We start from the raw sequence: 17,024 nt of genomic DNA on the forward strand, positions 1-17,024 counted from the left end.
CTGTATGTGAAATGTCACAAAACAAGACTTTAAGGGCAATGTGCAGAGAATGAGGCCCTCTGTTGTAGAATTTAAGGAAGTTCATGCTAACTTTTATTTGTGGTCCCTGTACTTGAGATGTCAGGCCAAATGGCAGAGCAATTTCATAGCTTGCCTAAATATGACGATAGAAACTTTCACTAATAGGTTATTAGATTACTCATATGGACTTTTCTGTTGGCAATTTCTTTTGCTGTTCTGAACTTTTTACTAACTTCATTCTTTCTCTTGGCATCTTGCTGACAAACTGGCCAGGCTAATTTCCTCTTCACATACCACTTACTGTGTTTGTGCAAAATAAGGTATTTTTTGCTTAGCACTGCTCACTTTAATATTAACAGCAGAAACCAGGATGGCAGAGAGGCTCCCAGTAGTGAAGAGCCCTTCTAGATGAATAACAAACTGAAGAGTTCTATGAGGAAGCTTATTTGGTCTCTGCAGAGCAGTTGTTCTTTGGCTGCTACCTGAAGTATTAGAGAGTTTCAGCAGACTTTAAGCAGTTACTAAATTAAGGTTGTTGGTAGCTACCAGCTGCAGGTTGTGGCCTATTCCCCTTTGAAGTGAAGGGCACTTGGTCTGTGCTAGGTGCTTCAGTTGGGCTGAGCCTGCTCAGTATCTTGTAAGAACATGTACTAGAAGATGAGCTTGATAGTTCTGACTTAATAGTAATCCTGGGTTTGGTGGTGTCTGCTATGAAATTACTTGCAGCTCTGCTTTGGTAGTTAAATAATAGCTTAAGTTAATAGCTGAAGAGGCAAAATATTATAGTAGCCCCTAAATGTATACCAGTAATAGCTCAGTGTATGTAACAGAAAAGAAAGTGTTTCTTAATCCCATTGCTGGATTTAGCAAGCTTTTCAGCTGTTCTGTGACATCCCATTGGTATCACAGGCAATGGATAGGGCCTGATTTTAATATTTTTAAACAGACTATTTTGATATAGCCATAGTGTCTAAGTTATGAGTAGCTAATGAAGTGCATTTGTTATAGGAGTAGCAAGGTTCCTATTCAATTCCAAATCTAAGAATAGCTCTGTTAGTGCATAACTTAATGTACATAATTGCCAAAAAAAGATCTGTAGTTAAATTCTGGACTTGTAGTGTAAATCAAACAGTAAATGATACTGAATAATCAACTTTGTTTGAACAGGTTTTGATGCTTACAGAGGTTCACCTTCATTAACTAATGGCAACTATGGCCAGCTACAGTTTCCTGGTAGAGATTATGCTGGAATGCCATATTCTCAGAGGGTAGGTATTGACTTTATTTCCAGTAGGCTTCCACTGTATAGGAGCCAGGTCTTCTAACATGGTGGTTTTTCATTATCTTAACAGGTGAACTATTACTTACAAGCTAGAGGTTAGGTTTGTTTCACAGACAAACCCTTTTGTGGAATGGTAGACAGCAGCTGAAATAAGTCAGTTCAGACAGGTAACATCTCTGTATGACAGGTTGATTTTAGTCTGAAATTAATCTTTGAAATGCAAACAGATTGTAAATAACATATTGTATGAGTCCAGTCTATTATTTTAAAAAAGTTGGTTCACTAAAATGCCTCTGTAATGTAAAATAATGAACTCCTAAATGGATTGGCTGAGAATGTGGCTAGGCCAAAACCCCAAAAATAATTAAAAAAAAAAAAACCTAACACCAGGAACCTTTGCCTGCTTAAGGTGGGTCTGTCAATGTCTTCTGTGCAGGCTCATGGACTTAGAACAGACTTGAGATTTAAGGGTATTGCTCAATAACATCAACTGTTCAGAAGCTAATTTGCTACAATTGACATCAAAGTAGATCTTTAATTTCATATAAGCTATTATAATAAGTAAATTTTCCATAAGCAAAGCTGTTTATCTGCATCTTGTTTCTGAACTGTCATTGTATTTTAGAGATGGAATTCATTGTGAAAAAAGTGTATTGCCTCAATTGAGTTCAGATTTGCTTATAGCCATCTCCCTAACACTTCTTTCAGGATGTTAATTACCAGCAGTGCTATAAACGAGGTGGGATAAGTAGTGGTCCTCGAGCAAATTCAAGAGGTAAGGCCAACACCAGGCCCCCAGTGGTCCAGTATGTGCTTAGGCATTGCAGCTGGGGTGTTGCTGGGAGCAATGTGAAAAGCAGAATATGATCCCTCACCCAACAGATCTAGCTTGGTGTAAGCTAACCAAGCTTAGCTGGAGGCTTGAGGACTGTTCTTCCACAGCATTGCACAGCAGAGGATTTAATTTCACTATTTTTAGTCTGGAGTCTTCATGTCAAAATCTTGACACAATGGTACCTCATTGAACTTCACAAATAATCTGACTAGGAAAAAACAGCAGTTCCCTGCCTTCAGGGAAGAAGCCCTGGCTTTCTCCCCTTAAGTGTGTAGTCCTCCCTTATTCTGGGTAGGCTATCAGATCACAGACTTTGTAAAATAATTTTTTCTATGAAAATGTATTTGGTAATACAGGTGTACTTTGTATTTTTCTAGTGGAGTATAAAACCTAAAGAAATAAATAAGGCTAGTTGTGTCCAAGCATGAATAGCATGTGTTTTGAAGAGTTGGAAACAAGGTTAATTGTTTCTACTGTATGTGCTGGAAAAATACAGACTTCCAGTGCTACAGGTGAGAAGTGAGATGAAGAGTAGCTGTAGATCACTATTTTAGAAACTAAAGAGAAATTATAGTGTATTGTAGAAGCTGTTGTAGGATAATGCAGGTCATATCCTAGCTTGAGGGATAGAATATATTTCAGAAGAGAGCTGAACAGGAGATGATGGTGAATTAACAGCTGATGAAGGTACCCATTAGCATTAGGATTTCACAGCAACTTCACTTATTTAATGTCTGTGTTAAGGTGTTGTTTTCCAGTGAAAATAACAATGGTTTGCAGCTTGACTGTGACTGCTCTAAATTTCTCAGATCTAATAAGGTTTTCATTCTAGACCCTTTTAACTTGGATGTTTGGGAAGATTAACAGCTTTATTTTGGGAGTGAGGTGCAGAAGTCTTAAAAGCAACACTAGTTTGTCAGATGTAAAATATTTTAGCATCATAAGCTGACAAGGTCTACAAGAAATGCAACTGCAGAAGAACAGTGTTGATGAAGTGAAAATTGAGATCTTGAAGATAACTTGCCTCTAACTTTGTCAGTGTTTCCAGCAATTACATTTTATTTCTTCTCAGAAGCTAGCATATGCTTTTTAAATTGACATATAATATACTAAAGCAAAAACTATTACAACCTGCTGCCCTCTCCTACTTGGAAGTATAAGAAGTAATTGTTCCTAGTTCGGTTATGTGTCTCATCCTGCTCAATGCAAGTGTGATGAAGCTGGCTTTAATCAGCTTCAAAGTTCTATTTTCACTGGAGTCCTTTGACAATTTGCTCTGGCTCAAAGATCAATCTGCTGCAAAGCCTGTACACTTGCTGCTTAAGATTATGCCCACAGGCTTAAGGGTATCCTTCTGTTACAATACTTACCACTGCTAATGGTTTTTAACAGCAGGGTGGAGTGACTCCTCTCAGGTGAGCAGCCCAGAACGAGACAATGAGACCTTTAACAGTGGGGACTCTGGGCAGGGAGACTCTCGCAGCATCACCCCTGTGGATATGCCGGTGACCAGCCAGGCTGCCACCATCCTCCCAGTGCACGTCTACCCGCTGCCACAGCAGATGAGGGTCGCCTTCTCCGCCGCTCGAACGTCCAACCTGGCCCCCGGAACTCTAGACCAGCCCATCGTGTTTGACCTGTTGCTGAATAACCTTGGAGAAACTTTTGATATCCAGCTTGGTAGGTTCAACTGTCCGGTGAATGGTACCTATGTCTTCATCTTCCACATGCTGAAACTGGCTGTCAATGTCCCTCTGTATGTGAATCTCATGAAGAACGAAGAGGTCCTTGTGTCAGCGTACGCAAATGATGGGGCTCCCGACCATGAAACAGCCAGTAACCATGCGGTCCTGCAGCTCTTCCAGGGAGACCAGATCTGGCTACGGCTGCATCGGGGGGCCATCTATGGAAGTAGCTGGAAATACTCCACCTTTTCGGGATACCTCCTTTATCAGGACTAAAATCCAGTGCAATGTTTACAAAAGAGCTGCTCCAAACACCTTGGTGAGGGGGGTGGGACTAGCTTTGCACTTATTACTGACTTTATAGAGGATATGTGGTTCCATTATTGGTGGGAAATGGTGGTCCTGTTTTTGCAAGGTGAAATCATGGAGTGGGGGTACTGAATCAGCACTAATTTGGCACTTTATCAGTTGTGATGTAGCCTTGCTAATAAAGCTGTGAATGTATATTGTTTGCACTTACCCTAAACTGTATTAATGTCCAGCTTACTACACTATTGATTGCCTCAAGTATGGGCTATTCACAATGCCTTGTTGTGCCTCAATAAAACAAGTTAATATGCATTTTAGTATTAATCTTGCCCGTGGTTTTAATTTTAAGACATCACTGACATTTTTCCTGATGTGGGGTGTACATGAATATTACATAGAACTGGTGTCCAAGTTTAAATAATTTAGGGTAATTTGTATTTAACTGGGATTGTTTTAGTTCCTGCTTAATGCCATTCTCAAGAGTGTTACCTTGATCAAAATTAATTCAAGATTTAGCTACCTTTTTTCTTTCTAAAGGTCAAGAAATTTCCTGAAAGGTCAAGAAATTACAAGTGCAATGCTACATACTTCATTAGAACTACTTCCTTTAAATACATACCCTGTCAAAATCTAGCATGGTCATCATAGCATCAGTCCTTCAGTAGTGAAGTAGTTGAAATTCTTAAACCTGCAAACAGTCACTAAGCACTTATTCAGCTGCAATATATTTTAAATTGAACTTTATGAAGCATTAATGTGTATGGCTTCCCCCCTGCATGAGACTTGAATCAGATTTTAATACAAGTTATTTCCTCATTTCAGAGAACTGCTGAGGAACTTGGTATTTGTAGTTGAAGTCTGGTGCTTGCATTTTACATCAAACCTGAATACAAATGCTAGGAAGTGTTTCTGAAATACCTTTCTTAAAGCTCTTGGGCTTTTTGACAAGCCTTCAGCACTCCTGTGGCCTGAGAACTGAAAAGCCGTGATCTATGTCCTTGTCTAAGCTGCTGTGTCAAATGCTATAAATAGTTCCAATGTTTAAAATGGTAATATGAACTAGTAAGAAGGTAGGTCAGTGTCTCTCTCTCCTTTCAAAAGTTTCAGTAAATTGTTTTAACAGTAGAAAGCACTTGATCTGAGTGTACTAAATTAGCCAGTGCACAAGCCTGACTGGTATATCGAAGGCTGAAGCAGAACTATGCAGAGTGAAAGCAGCTGAGCTATCTGCTTATTTCAATAAAAGTAAGATCCCAAACTGAACAAACTTCAGACCTGGTATAAAGCTGCTGTTTCTAGCTAAGTGGTTTCACAGCTTCCAACTTCAGTTTGCCCTTGCTATTGTGCAGATGCCAAAACAAGCCTGGCATGGCTTCATAAAATTACTGGTGTAAAGATCTTGATCTTGTTCCAAGCTCAGCTTTCTTTTTCATACAGGTTTTGAGGGTGCTCATATTTCAAGTATGGGTTTAGCAAATTTTGAGAGAAGTTGAGGTAGGACAAGCTTTGTGAAATGTAGTTTTTACCACTACAAAAGTGTCAAGCCTTAACTATTGTACATTAAGCCTGTAGATTGTATTTTTAAACATGCTAGTTCTGACTTTAGCCAACAAAGAAGCTTATTTCTGGAACAGCCAATACAGGATAAGTGGCAGTTTAACTAGATAAGAGGTAAATGTTCCAGTTTCAGAGCTGTATCTTGTTTAAGATGCATTTTTATATTCCTAACTAAAAAGAGTACACAGTTACAGCCAGAATCATGCTGGTAAGATGAAATAGAAAATTTAATTATACAATTCCTTGAATATAGGTTATGTAATGGATTTTTTTTTTAAAGTGAACATTTTTAGGCTTTAGCCTGAATCACAATAATCTCTACAGTAGTCACTACTTTAAAATAAAACTTCTAGCTTTGTCCTGCTCTTTTTATTTGAAAAGAATACACAATTTGGACAAGCCTCATCCCTTGGAATAACTAAAAAATATGATTGACTTGTAGGTTTCACACATACAACCTTTTTAGCTAGAACTGTTGGTTTTCACTTTGTTTTTAGCCAGCTGTGAAACCCAGGTTATACTAACCTCTGTTACCAAAAAGAGGGTAAGTACAACTGAACAGGTGCTGTCCTAAAGATGGTTTCAGAGTAGAAGCAACTCAAAAGGCTTCCTTAAATGCTAAGACTGTCTTAAAAAACACTACAGAAGACCTTTTTCCCATACCCATAGCTGGCCAAAATCCACTGGTAGAAAATTGCTATTGTGATCTCCAAAATACCTAAAAATGTTATGTCATATAATTTTTCCATGATGATAAACACTAGGGTAGGGATATCTGCTTCTAGACTAATAATTGTTTTTGAAAGCTTCTCAAAGGACTTCAGATTATTTCAGTGCATTTTCTACTGATACAGTTTTAGTCTAGTCAGTATGTCCAGACCAATGACCTATTTCTTTATTCTGCTTCTGGAAAAGAATTTAACAGGTGAGTTTCACAACCTGGAAATACTTTACTGTGTAGTTTTCCTGTGAATACTGTCTGACAGTGTAAGTTGTATTTACACTTCTTTTTCCTTAGTAATTGTTAAATGAAGTTGATTCAATCATTTCATTAGGAAAAATGCCTTCACTATGTAAGGATTATAATTGGGTCTAATTAAAACACACAAAAGGGCATCATCATTCTGCTGAATTTCCTATTGCTGTCTGCTGTGCAAATTGGATACCACCTGAATTCTCTCTGATTTACTTCTCTTGTACAGCCTGCTGAAGATAAACATTAAAGGTAAGAAACACTATGTTTTCATAGGGAGCAAATTTCTGTTTCCTTCTCTTGACATCAGTGAAATATTGGAACTGTCCTGAAATGGGAGGGTGTAATGGTTTGGCTGGGAGAGTTAATTTTAATCAAAGTAACTGGTATGGGGCTGTATTTGGGTTTGTGACCAAAACAGTGTTGATAACTCAGGGATGTTTTGGTTACTGCCCAGCGGGCCTTGCACAGAATCAAGGCCTTTTCTGCCTCTCACACTGCCCTACCAGTGAATGGGCTGGGGAGCACAAGGATTTGGGAGGGGTTAAAGCCAGGAGAGCTGATCCCAACTGACCCAAGGGATACGGCAGCCCACACGATGATGATGTACTTAGCAATACAAGCTGGGGGGAAGGAGGAGGAGAGTGGGACATTTGAGTTACAGTGTCTGACATCCAAAGTCACCATCACATGTGATGGAGCCCTGCTTTCCTGGAAATGGCTGAACACCTGCCTGCCCATAGGAAGTGGTGAATGAATTCCTGTCTTGGCTTTGTTTGAGTTTCAGCTTTACCTGTTAAACTGTCTTTATCAGAACCCACAGGCTTTCTCACTTTTGCCTTTCCAGCTTTCTTCCCTGTCCCATTGGAGGGGAGTGGCTGTGTAGGGCTGAGCTGCCTGCTCAGGGGGGTTCAACTGTGACAAAGGCTTTCCTAAAATTTTCAGAATTCTAATGGACTTGTGACTTTTGTGGGACTTTTCCCAGGTCATGGAAGTGAGAGGAAACAATGAATAATCTCCCACCACTGCCATGGCTGACTTCCTGCAGCTAAGGAAACCTCCATCCTGCAGGCTGCAGTGGTGGTGCAGAGACCGTCACTGCCCTGGCCTGCTGGTTAAGTTTAGGTACCTCTTCCTCCCTGACTGCTTTGTTGTCTACAGCTTTCCAACAAACCAGTCAGCGAGGGAGATGCTTTGGAATTTTAACTCTGATCAAGGGCTTGTGTCTGGAGGATTGGAACACATTTATCTGCTAGCCCTTTATTAAACCTATGTCTAGTGAAGGATAAGAAAAGTCTGTTGTGTATTACAGTTAGAAAGATGCAGTACCATGACCAGGTAAAAATGAATTAACCTTAGTTACACATTTGTTCACAAGTCTCTGATCAACTTATTTTTTGCCCAACTATAAATAATTTCATTAAGAATGCAAGAAACCTTATGCATTGTGTTTGTGGATTGACTGTTTCTTGGAAGTGTTGTACTTGAAAAAGTAATATTGTGAAGTACTAATCTGGCTGGAAACTGTTAGGTCACAGCTTTTCCACACCTGGCACTTTCTACAGCTTTTGGGCCCTAGAGTAAGGTTTGAGATGTGTTGGTATGGAATGAAGGCTTTATGCTAAGTACATATGCAATCTCTTTAGTGATCATTAGTTATCATTTAGTCATTAGTTCACTGCAGTGAAATAAAGCCTGCATTGAGAACAGTGGTATGCTTTTAGCCTGTAGCACATCACACAGAGGAATTTTCTTTCTCCTTCTTTTTGAGGAGTGTCTGTTACTAACTACAAGTTACAACCAGGTGCTGTCCCAAAGGCACTTGGCTGGCATGAAAAGAGAGGGGTTGTTCCATGCCACAGAGTGTGTTATGTGCAGCTGAGACCTCACCGGAGTGCATTTCAAAGCCACCAAAAGTCAAAGGACTTGCAAGTAACATGCAAGATGCTCTTCAAGTTTCCTCCAAAGTTCTTGAATTTAATACAGTTATCTTGATGGCAACTCTGTCAAGAAGGTTTATTTTTGTTCAGGTCAAACAGGTTACTTTGAAAATACTTGGTTTCACAACTGAGTTTTAAAATAAGATTGTTTGTTCTAAATACTTTACAAAACTTGTTATAGCACACCTGGAAAGATTTGCAGCTTTAAAGAACCCACATCTTTGCTTTGCATTATCTCCCTATCCCAGGCACTATAATTCTTTTTTATTTTTCTTTACTTGCATACTGGTGCAACTTTGATTTAATTTGTTTTAGTTTTTTAATATCTCATTTGTCCCTTCACATTGGGTCTTCTGTCACCAGCAGTTAGAGCTGACAGGAAAATCTCTGAATTTTACCTGCAGGTTTTTTAGCTGCAGAGTAGCAGAACAGATTTAAAAAACCAAACTCAACCATTCATTGTAAGTAGATGAAACCCCAAATATTAACAGAATCTTTGCTCTAACAAAAAGGCCTATGAGTTCCTGCTTACAAGCAGTTACTTTCATCCTGAAGTCTACGAAGTCACATTAAAATATTTCAATCAATGACTAAACTTATTTTTGGACTAACATAGTCACTGGTATCTATGGAGGTTCATGTTGTACAGAAAGAAGTATTGGGCATCTAGAAAACCCAGGAAACAGGTAGACTACAATGCTTGCAGCACTGAAGTTTGTCCCTTCACATTGGATCTTCTGTCACCAGCAGTTAGAGAGCTGACAGGAAAATCTCTGAATTTTACCTGCAGGTTTTTTAGCTGCAGAGTAGCAGAACAGATTTAAAAAACCAAACTCAACCATTCATTGTAAGTAGATGAAACCCCAAATATTAACAGAATCTTTGCTCTAACAAAAAGGCCTATGAGTTCCTGCTTACAAGCAGTTACTTTCATCCTGAAGTCTACGAAGTCACATTAAAATATTTCAATTAATGACTAAACTTATTTTTGGACTAACATAGTCACTGGTATCTATGGAGGTTCATTTTGTACAGAAAGAAGTATTGGGCATCTAGAAAACCCAGGAAACAGGTAGACTACAATGCTTGCAGCACTGAAAGTACCATTTTAAATGCAAGTGGTAAGTGCAATAAAATTCATTTTAGGAAGATGTTATAATACCCTTTAAGGATATTCTGTTCTTTATTGGTATGTTTTACATCACTAGCTCTACAGAAGTCCTTCAAGAAATAAATTTAATAACTTTTAAGCTCACCTACCAGGGATGAATACACAGAAATGGAATGAAAAAAACCTGCTCTTAAACAGCAAATCCTTAAAGCAATTTGGATTTGCTATGATATGGAATCCAAGATTTTTCAAGTGGGCAGTTTTCCCTGGACAATTTATTACATTAATCAAAATAGGACAGCAACAAAGAATTACCATAGTTAATAATATATATACTGACTTTTTACACTAACATTGTTTTTGTTTGAATTTTATAATTACTGAGCTACTCTCATCTGCTTTTAAGAAGGGAAAAGTCAATGGAAGTGCCTATGATTTCTTGCTAGATGCTGTAGAGCTGCATCACAGGAGAAAGGACAGATAATGATCAGGTGTTCTGCAACACTTCAAAAGGTGATGAAAACCACAAGAGAGAGTGCACCATCTCCCCGTGCCAGGTAGGTGCAATTTATTGTGACAGCTGGATTACTTTTTAATTAAAGGCAAAGTTACTAAGGGACATTTAAAAAATTATTAGTAAATCACTATAGTGCCAGCTGCTTTAATGCTTTGGTTTATACTGCAATTACAATGAACAAATGACATATTGTCCAACTGTATTATTAAGACACCTATATAATGGGATGATCTTGTAATTGCTGTTGTGTTTCACTCTTCCTGAGCACAGCAAATAGTCTTTCTGTTCTTCCAACCAGTTAATCACGTCTCTGGTTTGTATATATTATGTGAAACATCACCTGCAGAAGTAACCAAAGGATTTGGCTCACCAAATCCGCATTAGTCAGAGGTTTTTCTGGTCTATTTACCTGAGAGTTACGCCTTTGACAGACATCTTTCTTACACCTGCACAGATGCTTAAATCTTCCTTTGGTTCACTAGCATGTTCTAGGATTTAAGGGGGGAAATAATAGGCAAGAGGTGGAGAATCAGGGTGGGGCAGGTGTTTGAAGTGGCCAAGATGGTGTTTGTATATTCCTGACAATCTGAGGGGTAAGCATCTCCCACCCCCTCTCACACACGAACAGCATTAAGATAAGCAAACCCTTCTCAGGTTCTACTAACCTACATAATGATGAGGACAAGTATCACACAGAAACCTGCTCAGAAGCAGAGTAGGAATTATGACGTGTGACCAACTGTGTGTTTTAGTAAACTTGCAGCAAATTTCTGTCTTCCTGTACGTTGTCAGTCGTTCTCGTGCAGGGCACATCCCTGAGGCATCTGGATAAGTGTCACCTGTGCCAGTTCTGCTCCATGGACCAGACCTCACCTCCTTCAGTCCCCGCGCTCTCTCTCAATCCTCGTCCGAACGACTCGCGAGATAACAAATACAGAGCGCCCAAGCCTGCCAGGAAAGCTGAAAAGCTACCTAGAAAAACAGAGTAAACTATTAAGAAAGAAAAATAGGATTTAAAAATCCTAATTTAAATATAATCCGTGCAGGGCGCGGCGGGAACCGCCCCCGCCGTTCCGTACAGCAACATGGCCGCCCCCACGGCGTCCCGCCCGCAAGCCCCACCCGCTGCGAGCGCTCCCGGCTGACTCCTGTCCGTACAATAAGATGGCGGCCACCTCTCTCCGACCCCTTCCCGAAGCCAGAAGGCGGCGCCGCGGCCGTAAAGCAGCGCCCGTTTCCCGATATCCAGCTGTCGCAAACCGGTGAATGGCTGTGGAGAGGGGCCGGGGGGGGTGGGGGACGCGGGCCCGCGCTGGTGGCACGGGGGGGCGGCGGCGCTAGCGGCGGCTCCTCCGCGTCCTGCTGCCCGGGGAAAGCGCTGCCTGCCGGCGGGCGAAGGCCAAGATGGATCCCAACAGGATCATCCAGGCGCTGAAGGGCACCATAGACCCCAAGCTGCGCGTCGCCGCCGAGAACGAGCTCAACCAGGTGAGGGGGGACCCGCGGGCGGCCCGCCCCACGCGCGGCACGGGGGCGTCCGGCCCCGCCGGCAGGGGCGGGGGGCGACGGCGCTCGGCGCCGGGAGCGGCCGCCCGCAGCGGGGCCGGGCCGGGCCGGGCGGGTCGCTGCCCTCGCTCGGCGGTCACCACGGTGCTGGGGCTCCAGGGCAGGCGCTCCCGAGCGCGGCAGCTCGGTGCTGGAAGGGATGACATTGATGTGGCCCTGCGCGGGTCGCGCCCTGGCGCTCACGGGACGGGCGGCAGTGACGCTCGGGGGCGCGTTCTGTCCCTTGCGGAACGGCAAGTGCGAGTTGGAGGAAGGCGCCTTAGGTTTCATGGGCAGTGTGTGTCGTGGCATCCTACAGTTAGTGATAGAATTACAGAATATGCGGAGTTGGAAGGGACCCGTCGGGATCATCGAGTGCAACTCCTGGCCCTGCTGCCCAGCACCATCCCCAAGGATCCCACCATGTGCCTGAGAGTGTTGTCAAACACTTGTAGAACTCTGTCAGCCTTGGTGCTGTAACCACTTCCCCGAGGAGCCTTTTCCAGTTCCCAACCACCCTCTGGGGGAAAAACCTTTTCCTAGAGCAGTGGCAGTATGCACTGAATGAAACTGTGACCCCAGCCTTTGAACTTTTGAGAAAATAGAAAGTTCCCTTGCACAGCATTGATAGCACTTTAATCTCTATGCTTTGATGGAATATTTGATCAGTTCTCTTTGAGGACTTGGGATTTTTTTGGTTGTGTTGCTGCGTTAACAAAATAGTCAATGAGAAGTGGTTGTCAGGAATTATGCTATTCAGGATTGCTCCTCCGGCTTAGTTTTATATTTAGGCAACTTAAAACTCCTTCTGAATTAGATATAGCTAATCCTTGCTTTAGCAGTTGGTAAATTCCTTTAGTAAATCAGTGGATTAAGTGCTGGACATTGAAAATGCTCTTGTGAATATTTGGATAAGGATGCAAGGCTTTTTTCCTCTTTTTGGCATAGTTACTTTAAAAATGCATCAGTATCTGTTTTTATCCCTACTGTTAAGGGCTGAGAGGGGAATGACAAATATTTGTCAGCAGCCTGTTGCACAGCAGTCTAAACAACAACACAAACTACTGCTACTGCAGGGTTCTGTTCAGAACAAAGAGGCAGCTCCTGAGTTCCTGGGTCCTGCTCCTAATGCTGTCATCACCAGTAGTACTGGGAAGCTCAGGAACAGTCTTGAAAGCATTTTAAGACTGTGAGCTGTAAAATGTTCTAAGTTTAAGTGATGGATAGTGCAATTCTCATGAAAGACTCAGGTTTTAGATGCAAGAGTGCAAGCAGACTTACTGAGAACAGGTTGAGATGCAGAATTTTCTTTGAAAATGCTTGATGTGTTTTCTTTTTTCTAACTACCATGAAGAATGAATCCTGGAATCGAGACATACCTACTGTTACTAGGTGAAGCATGATGTGTCTGACATAACATGCTGGTGCAGTGCTGGGTTTGACATGACTCTGGATGGGAGAAATAAAAGTGCTCCTGAGCAATGTTGCTCAGTGTGGGACTTTGACATCTTGAAGCTTTTTATTGCTTTTGAAGCAAGGCTTCAAAGCGATGTGTCAGACTTCCCTCCCGTGTATCTGATGGTAGTGTTGACATGTCCCTGTATTCCTGCAAGTGCTGGAATCCAGGTGCTGTTTTAGCATTTGTCTTGTTCTAGCAAAGGGACCAGTCTACCAACCAAACAGAAAATTCTCTGTCAATGAGTACCCGAGGTGGTGATGGAGCCCCTGGCCAAACAGCACGGGAGTCACCTTTGTTCTGTGCCACAGCTACAGGGATGCTGCTCTTGAGACAGGCTCGGGGGTGTTGAGGTAAAACTTGCCTGTGTTAGCTCATCTGCAGAGTACACTGGCATTCAGCTTTGAGTCCAGGTAGTGCTATGCGCTTCCCAGACACTGGAAATCCTACTAGTGCACCAAGACAGTACCTCCTCAGTGCTGTACCAGAACAGAGTCCTTTAGAACAATATCCGAATAGTCCTGACTCCAGTTTGCTTACAGTGTAGAGCACAGGGAATAGAGTTGACATGAATGAAAGCTTTTCTACGTGTAAGTAGTCCCAACATGTTTGAAAATGCTTCTTTCTCCTCTGTATGTTCCTGCACCTGCATAAAGATACACCCAAATCAATGAATTTGCTGTCTGCCTTCTGGATTATCACCTAACTGCATTCAGAAATGGAATTCAGATTCCTTTTTTTTTTTTTTTTTTTGTCCTTTTTATATCTATTAGAAGGCTGCTTGTGAATTTTCTTCCTCTTGCAGCTAGAAACAAGTGTTGGTTTTCAGCCAAAATTGGTTTGTGGTCGATTGATATCCATTTGTGCCAATCTTACTTCAGGTTTCTTGGTACCCTCTCTGACAGATTTGTCAGAGGCTGATCCCCTAGAAGCCTGTTTTTTTAGCCTCAGCAGGCTATGTTTCCTTTGCCATATCATAAAACTGAATTTATGAAATGTAGTAATAGGAGCACAGCTCTTCTCTGCACCGGTTTCCCTTTGAAATAATCCTTCTTGTGGAGTCTGGTCATTTGTGTTTGTAGTGTTCCAGAAAGTCTTGTGCTCAAAGCTGCTAATACCTCATTAAATACTGAATCTACAATTATCTTCTTTGTGTCCAACATCTACATGTTTCTTATCACTCAATATACCAAAGTCCTTTGATCATGTTATTCTGTTGTTCTTCACTCACAGACCTCCAGTTTTTAGCAGAAGTTCTGTCATCCTTGAGTACCTGACCATGTACTGTGGCCTCCTGCCCAACTCCATTTTTGTTGGTGCAGTTCTATAGATCATTCAGTTCTTAGTAGGATTTTTCTGATCTTTCTCCTTGGTTGATGCTACTTTGAAATCATTAACAAACTTCACTTCTCTCTGTGATCTGAACACAAATATAAGTGTGGGATTTATTTGAAATCTGATTCTTGCTAAACTAGAGCAGTTTCCTGCCAAGTCAGTGTCTATCTCATGTAATTGCTGCCATTTCCTTTTTAGCCTCTTGGGTTTCTAAGTGTACATGTCTTTCCCTCCCCCTCTTTTTCTTTTGCTCTCCTGCCCTGCCTTTTTTTAGTTCAGCTCTGTAATGTAATTAGAGTGCACTTGATGATGATACTTATCACTCACACTGTACTTAGTAGAAAGGTTTGTTATCATACCAAGGAATAGACTCAGTTTTGTGCATCATTTGTCAGTATCTGTTCCAGGCTATTTCTCCTGTTTCATCTGTCTTGTGGACTTCAAGGACTTTTGCTGGGTTCATTTATTGATTTATGTTATGGTTATATACTGCTTTCATGTGCCAGTTCTTAGAGTGCTGTGAAATGTACTTTACTGAACATACAGAGTCATTGTAATTCTAGTTCAGATAGGATTCCCATACAGTTTTTATACACTAATGTTCAGTGGCCCAACATGCTGTAACACATTCCTTTGGCCTGTAGCAAAGGAGAAAACAAGAACTCAATTGCAGAAATACAGTTGGGCTTTTAAAATACTGAGTAGGAGTTACATAATTTGGCTTTGACAGCAACTGAGTAGTAGTGCTGGAAGAAGTGTGAAAAGATTACCCAAAAGCAGAAGAATCCAGAATAAAGTTTGGCTTCCTTCCATATCTTTCCACATCTTTGTTGAGCTGGCTGCTATAGTAGGCAGGGATCTTAAGGCCACTCTGTAAGTGCCAGTGAGCACTTCATGGTGCCTAGAGGGAGAAATCTGAAACCAATTTGATGAGGAAGTTGATTTGGATAATTAAAAGTTATGTGGAGAGTGAAGTTTCTTTGATACTGGATGAATTTGGCAGCAGAACCCATTCAGGAAAGAAATTCAGGTGGGTTCTTGCGCAAGCTTATTTTCACTGTGTGAAAACAGTGTGTTTTCCCCTCCCTACATTGTATCTTTGCATATGGGCAGGGAAAGGAAAAAAAGTATCTTTTGAAGTTCTGGTGTGTTTTAACAATTATCTCTGACTGACAGCATAAAAAAACAAGAGTGAAAATGTTCTTAACAACTGCAGAAATACTCCTAAGTTTACCAGTGGAATTTCTAAGTGTACATTTTTAGTACACAGAAACAGAAAATAAGACTTGGTAAACCAGGTAGCTGAACATTTGGATCAGATGTATTTAAGCCTTGAAATTATCTTTGTAAATAGTTCATTTTTCATTAAAGGTACAAATTTCTTTTGTGTGTTTCTTTTTGCAAACAAAGATGCAGTGCCTCGTTTTTTCAGTGTTTATATGCCATACTTGTATTCAGAGGTACAAAAATGATGTTTACTACTGGTGGAGAAGGATGATCTGGGCTTGCAGAATGTGATGGAAGGCTTCTGGATTTCCCATATCCATTGTCCTAGAGTGTCCTTATGTTTTGCAGGGGAAGGAGCACCTTTCAGTGCCATTCTGCACTCAGGCACTGTGGTTGCCATCAGTACAGTGGGAGGGTTACTGTGGTTCTGGAGCAGTTATGGTCTTTGAATGTGACAGCAAGCAAGACACAAGAATAATGCTTTATGAAACGAGTTTAGCGGTGTATGATGTGTGAGAACCTGGGAGCCAAATATGAGCATTAGATACGAGAAGTATTTGCTTCAGTGGGATCCATTTGGGGAGATTTTAATGTATTTTTTGCTCTCCTTGCATTCTGGCCCTTTACAAGTGATAGTCTTCTTCTTGATGTTTTTGAGTGGCCCATCTGAGGCTTGCTTGTCTGTCGTATGTTCTGTACCTAATCAAATGGAAGAGGGGATAGGCAGAAAAAGATGTGTTCTCATCTTTTGAAGCCTGGAGCTGTGATAGTGATGCAGGGAAGGATACATCAGGCCAAAGGTGAAGGAACTGAGTGCAAAAAGCTGTGCAGCTGCAGTGCACAGATCCTGAGACAGTAGACACAGATGGAACAACACATATGGGTCATATGCATCTCTTCTCCTCTGCTGTAAATTTACCCAGTTATGTCTTCCCACTGCTGTATGCCTCTCCCAGTAAAGCTGCTGGCCTTGCACACTGCTGTGTCCCATCCTCTTAATCCCAGTGGAAATTAAGTGCGATTCTCTTTTAAGATAAATGCTCTGATCTGGGATTTATGCAAGAACAGTCTGTGTGTGTTTTACACAGCTTTAAAATAATAACTCTTTGTAAGTACTCAGTGAAAGTTTGCTTTTCAAAAACTTTCTCTTTCAAAATAAACGTGTGCCCCAGTGGATCAGCACTTTCACAAGAAGTTGTACCAGATCCCAGCAACGTGGGTTCAAGGCAGT

General features: G+C 41.3%; 2 protein-coding genes across 7 annotated transcripts in view; both read left to right on the plus strand.

Annotated features, from left to right (window-relative positions):
* The window catches only part of CAPRIN2 (caprin family member 2), a 34,003-nt gene extending 29,553 nt beyond the window's left edge, over positions 1-4,450 (plus strand). For all 4 annotated transcript variants that reach the window (XM_041398813.1, XM_041398814.1, XM_041398816.1 and 1 more), the window contains exons 18-20: positions 1,189-1,289; positions 2,012-2,078; positions 3,531-4,450. In XM_041398813.1, coding sequence (XP_041254747.1) covers positions 1,189-1,289; positions 2,012-2,078; positions 3,531-4,099 — 737 coding nt within the window. In that variant the 3' untranslated portion in view covers positions 4,100-4,450. The remainder of the gene's footprint in view (positions 1-1,188; positions 1,290-2,011; positions 2,079-3,530) is intronic.
* A 7,045-nt stretch (positions 4,451-11,495) lies between these two features.
* IPO8 (importin 8) overlaps positions 11,496-17,024 on the plus strand; it is a 47,007-nt gene continuing 41,478 nt past the window's right edge. For all 3 annotated transcript variants that reach the window (XM_041398553.1, XM_041398552.1, XM_041398554.1), the window contains exon 1: positions 11,496-11,718. In XM_041398553.1, coding sequence (XP_041254487.1) covers positions 11,635-11,718 — 84 coding nt within the window. In that variant the 5' untranslated portion in view covers positions 11,496-11,634. The remainder of the gene's footprint in view (positions 11,719-17,024) is intronic.

This window comes from Onychostruthus taczanowskii, unplaced genomic scaffold (assembly GCF_017590055.1).
Source record: "Onychostruthus taczanowskii isolate IOZ18803 unplaced genomic scaffold, ASM1759005v1 scaffold15, whole genome shotgun sequence".
Classification (NCBI taxonomy): Eukaryota; Metazoa; Chordata; class Aves; order Passeriformes; family Passeridae; genus Onychostruthus; species Onychostruthus taczanowskii.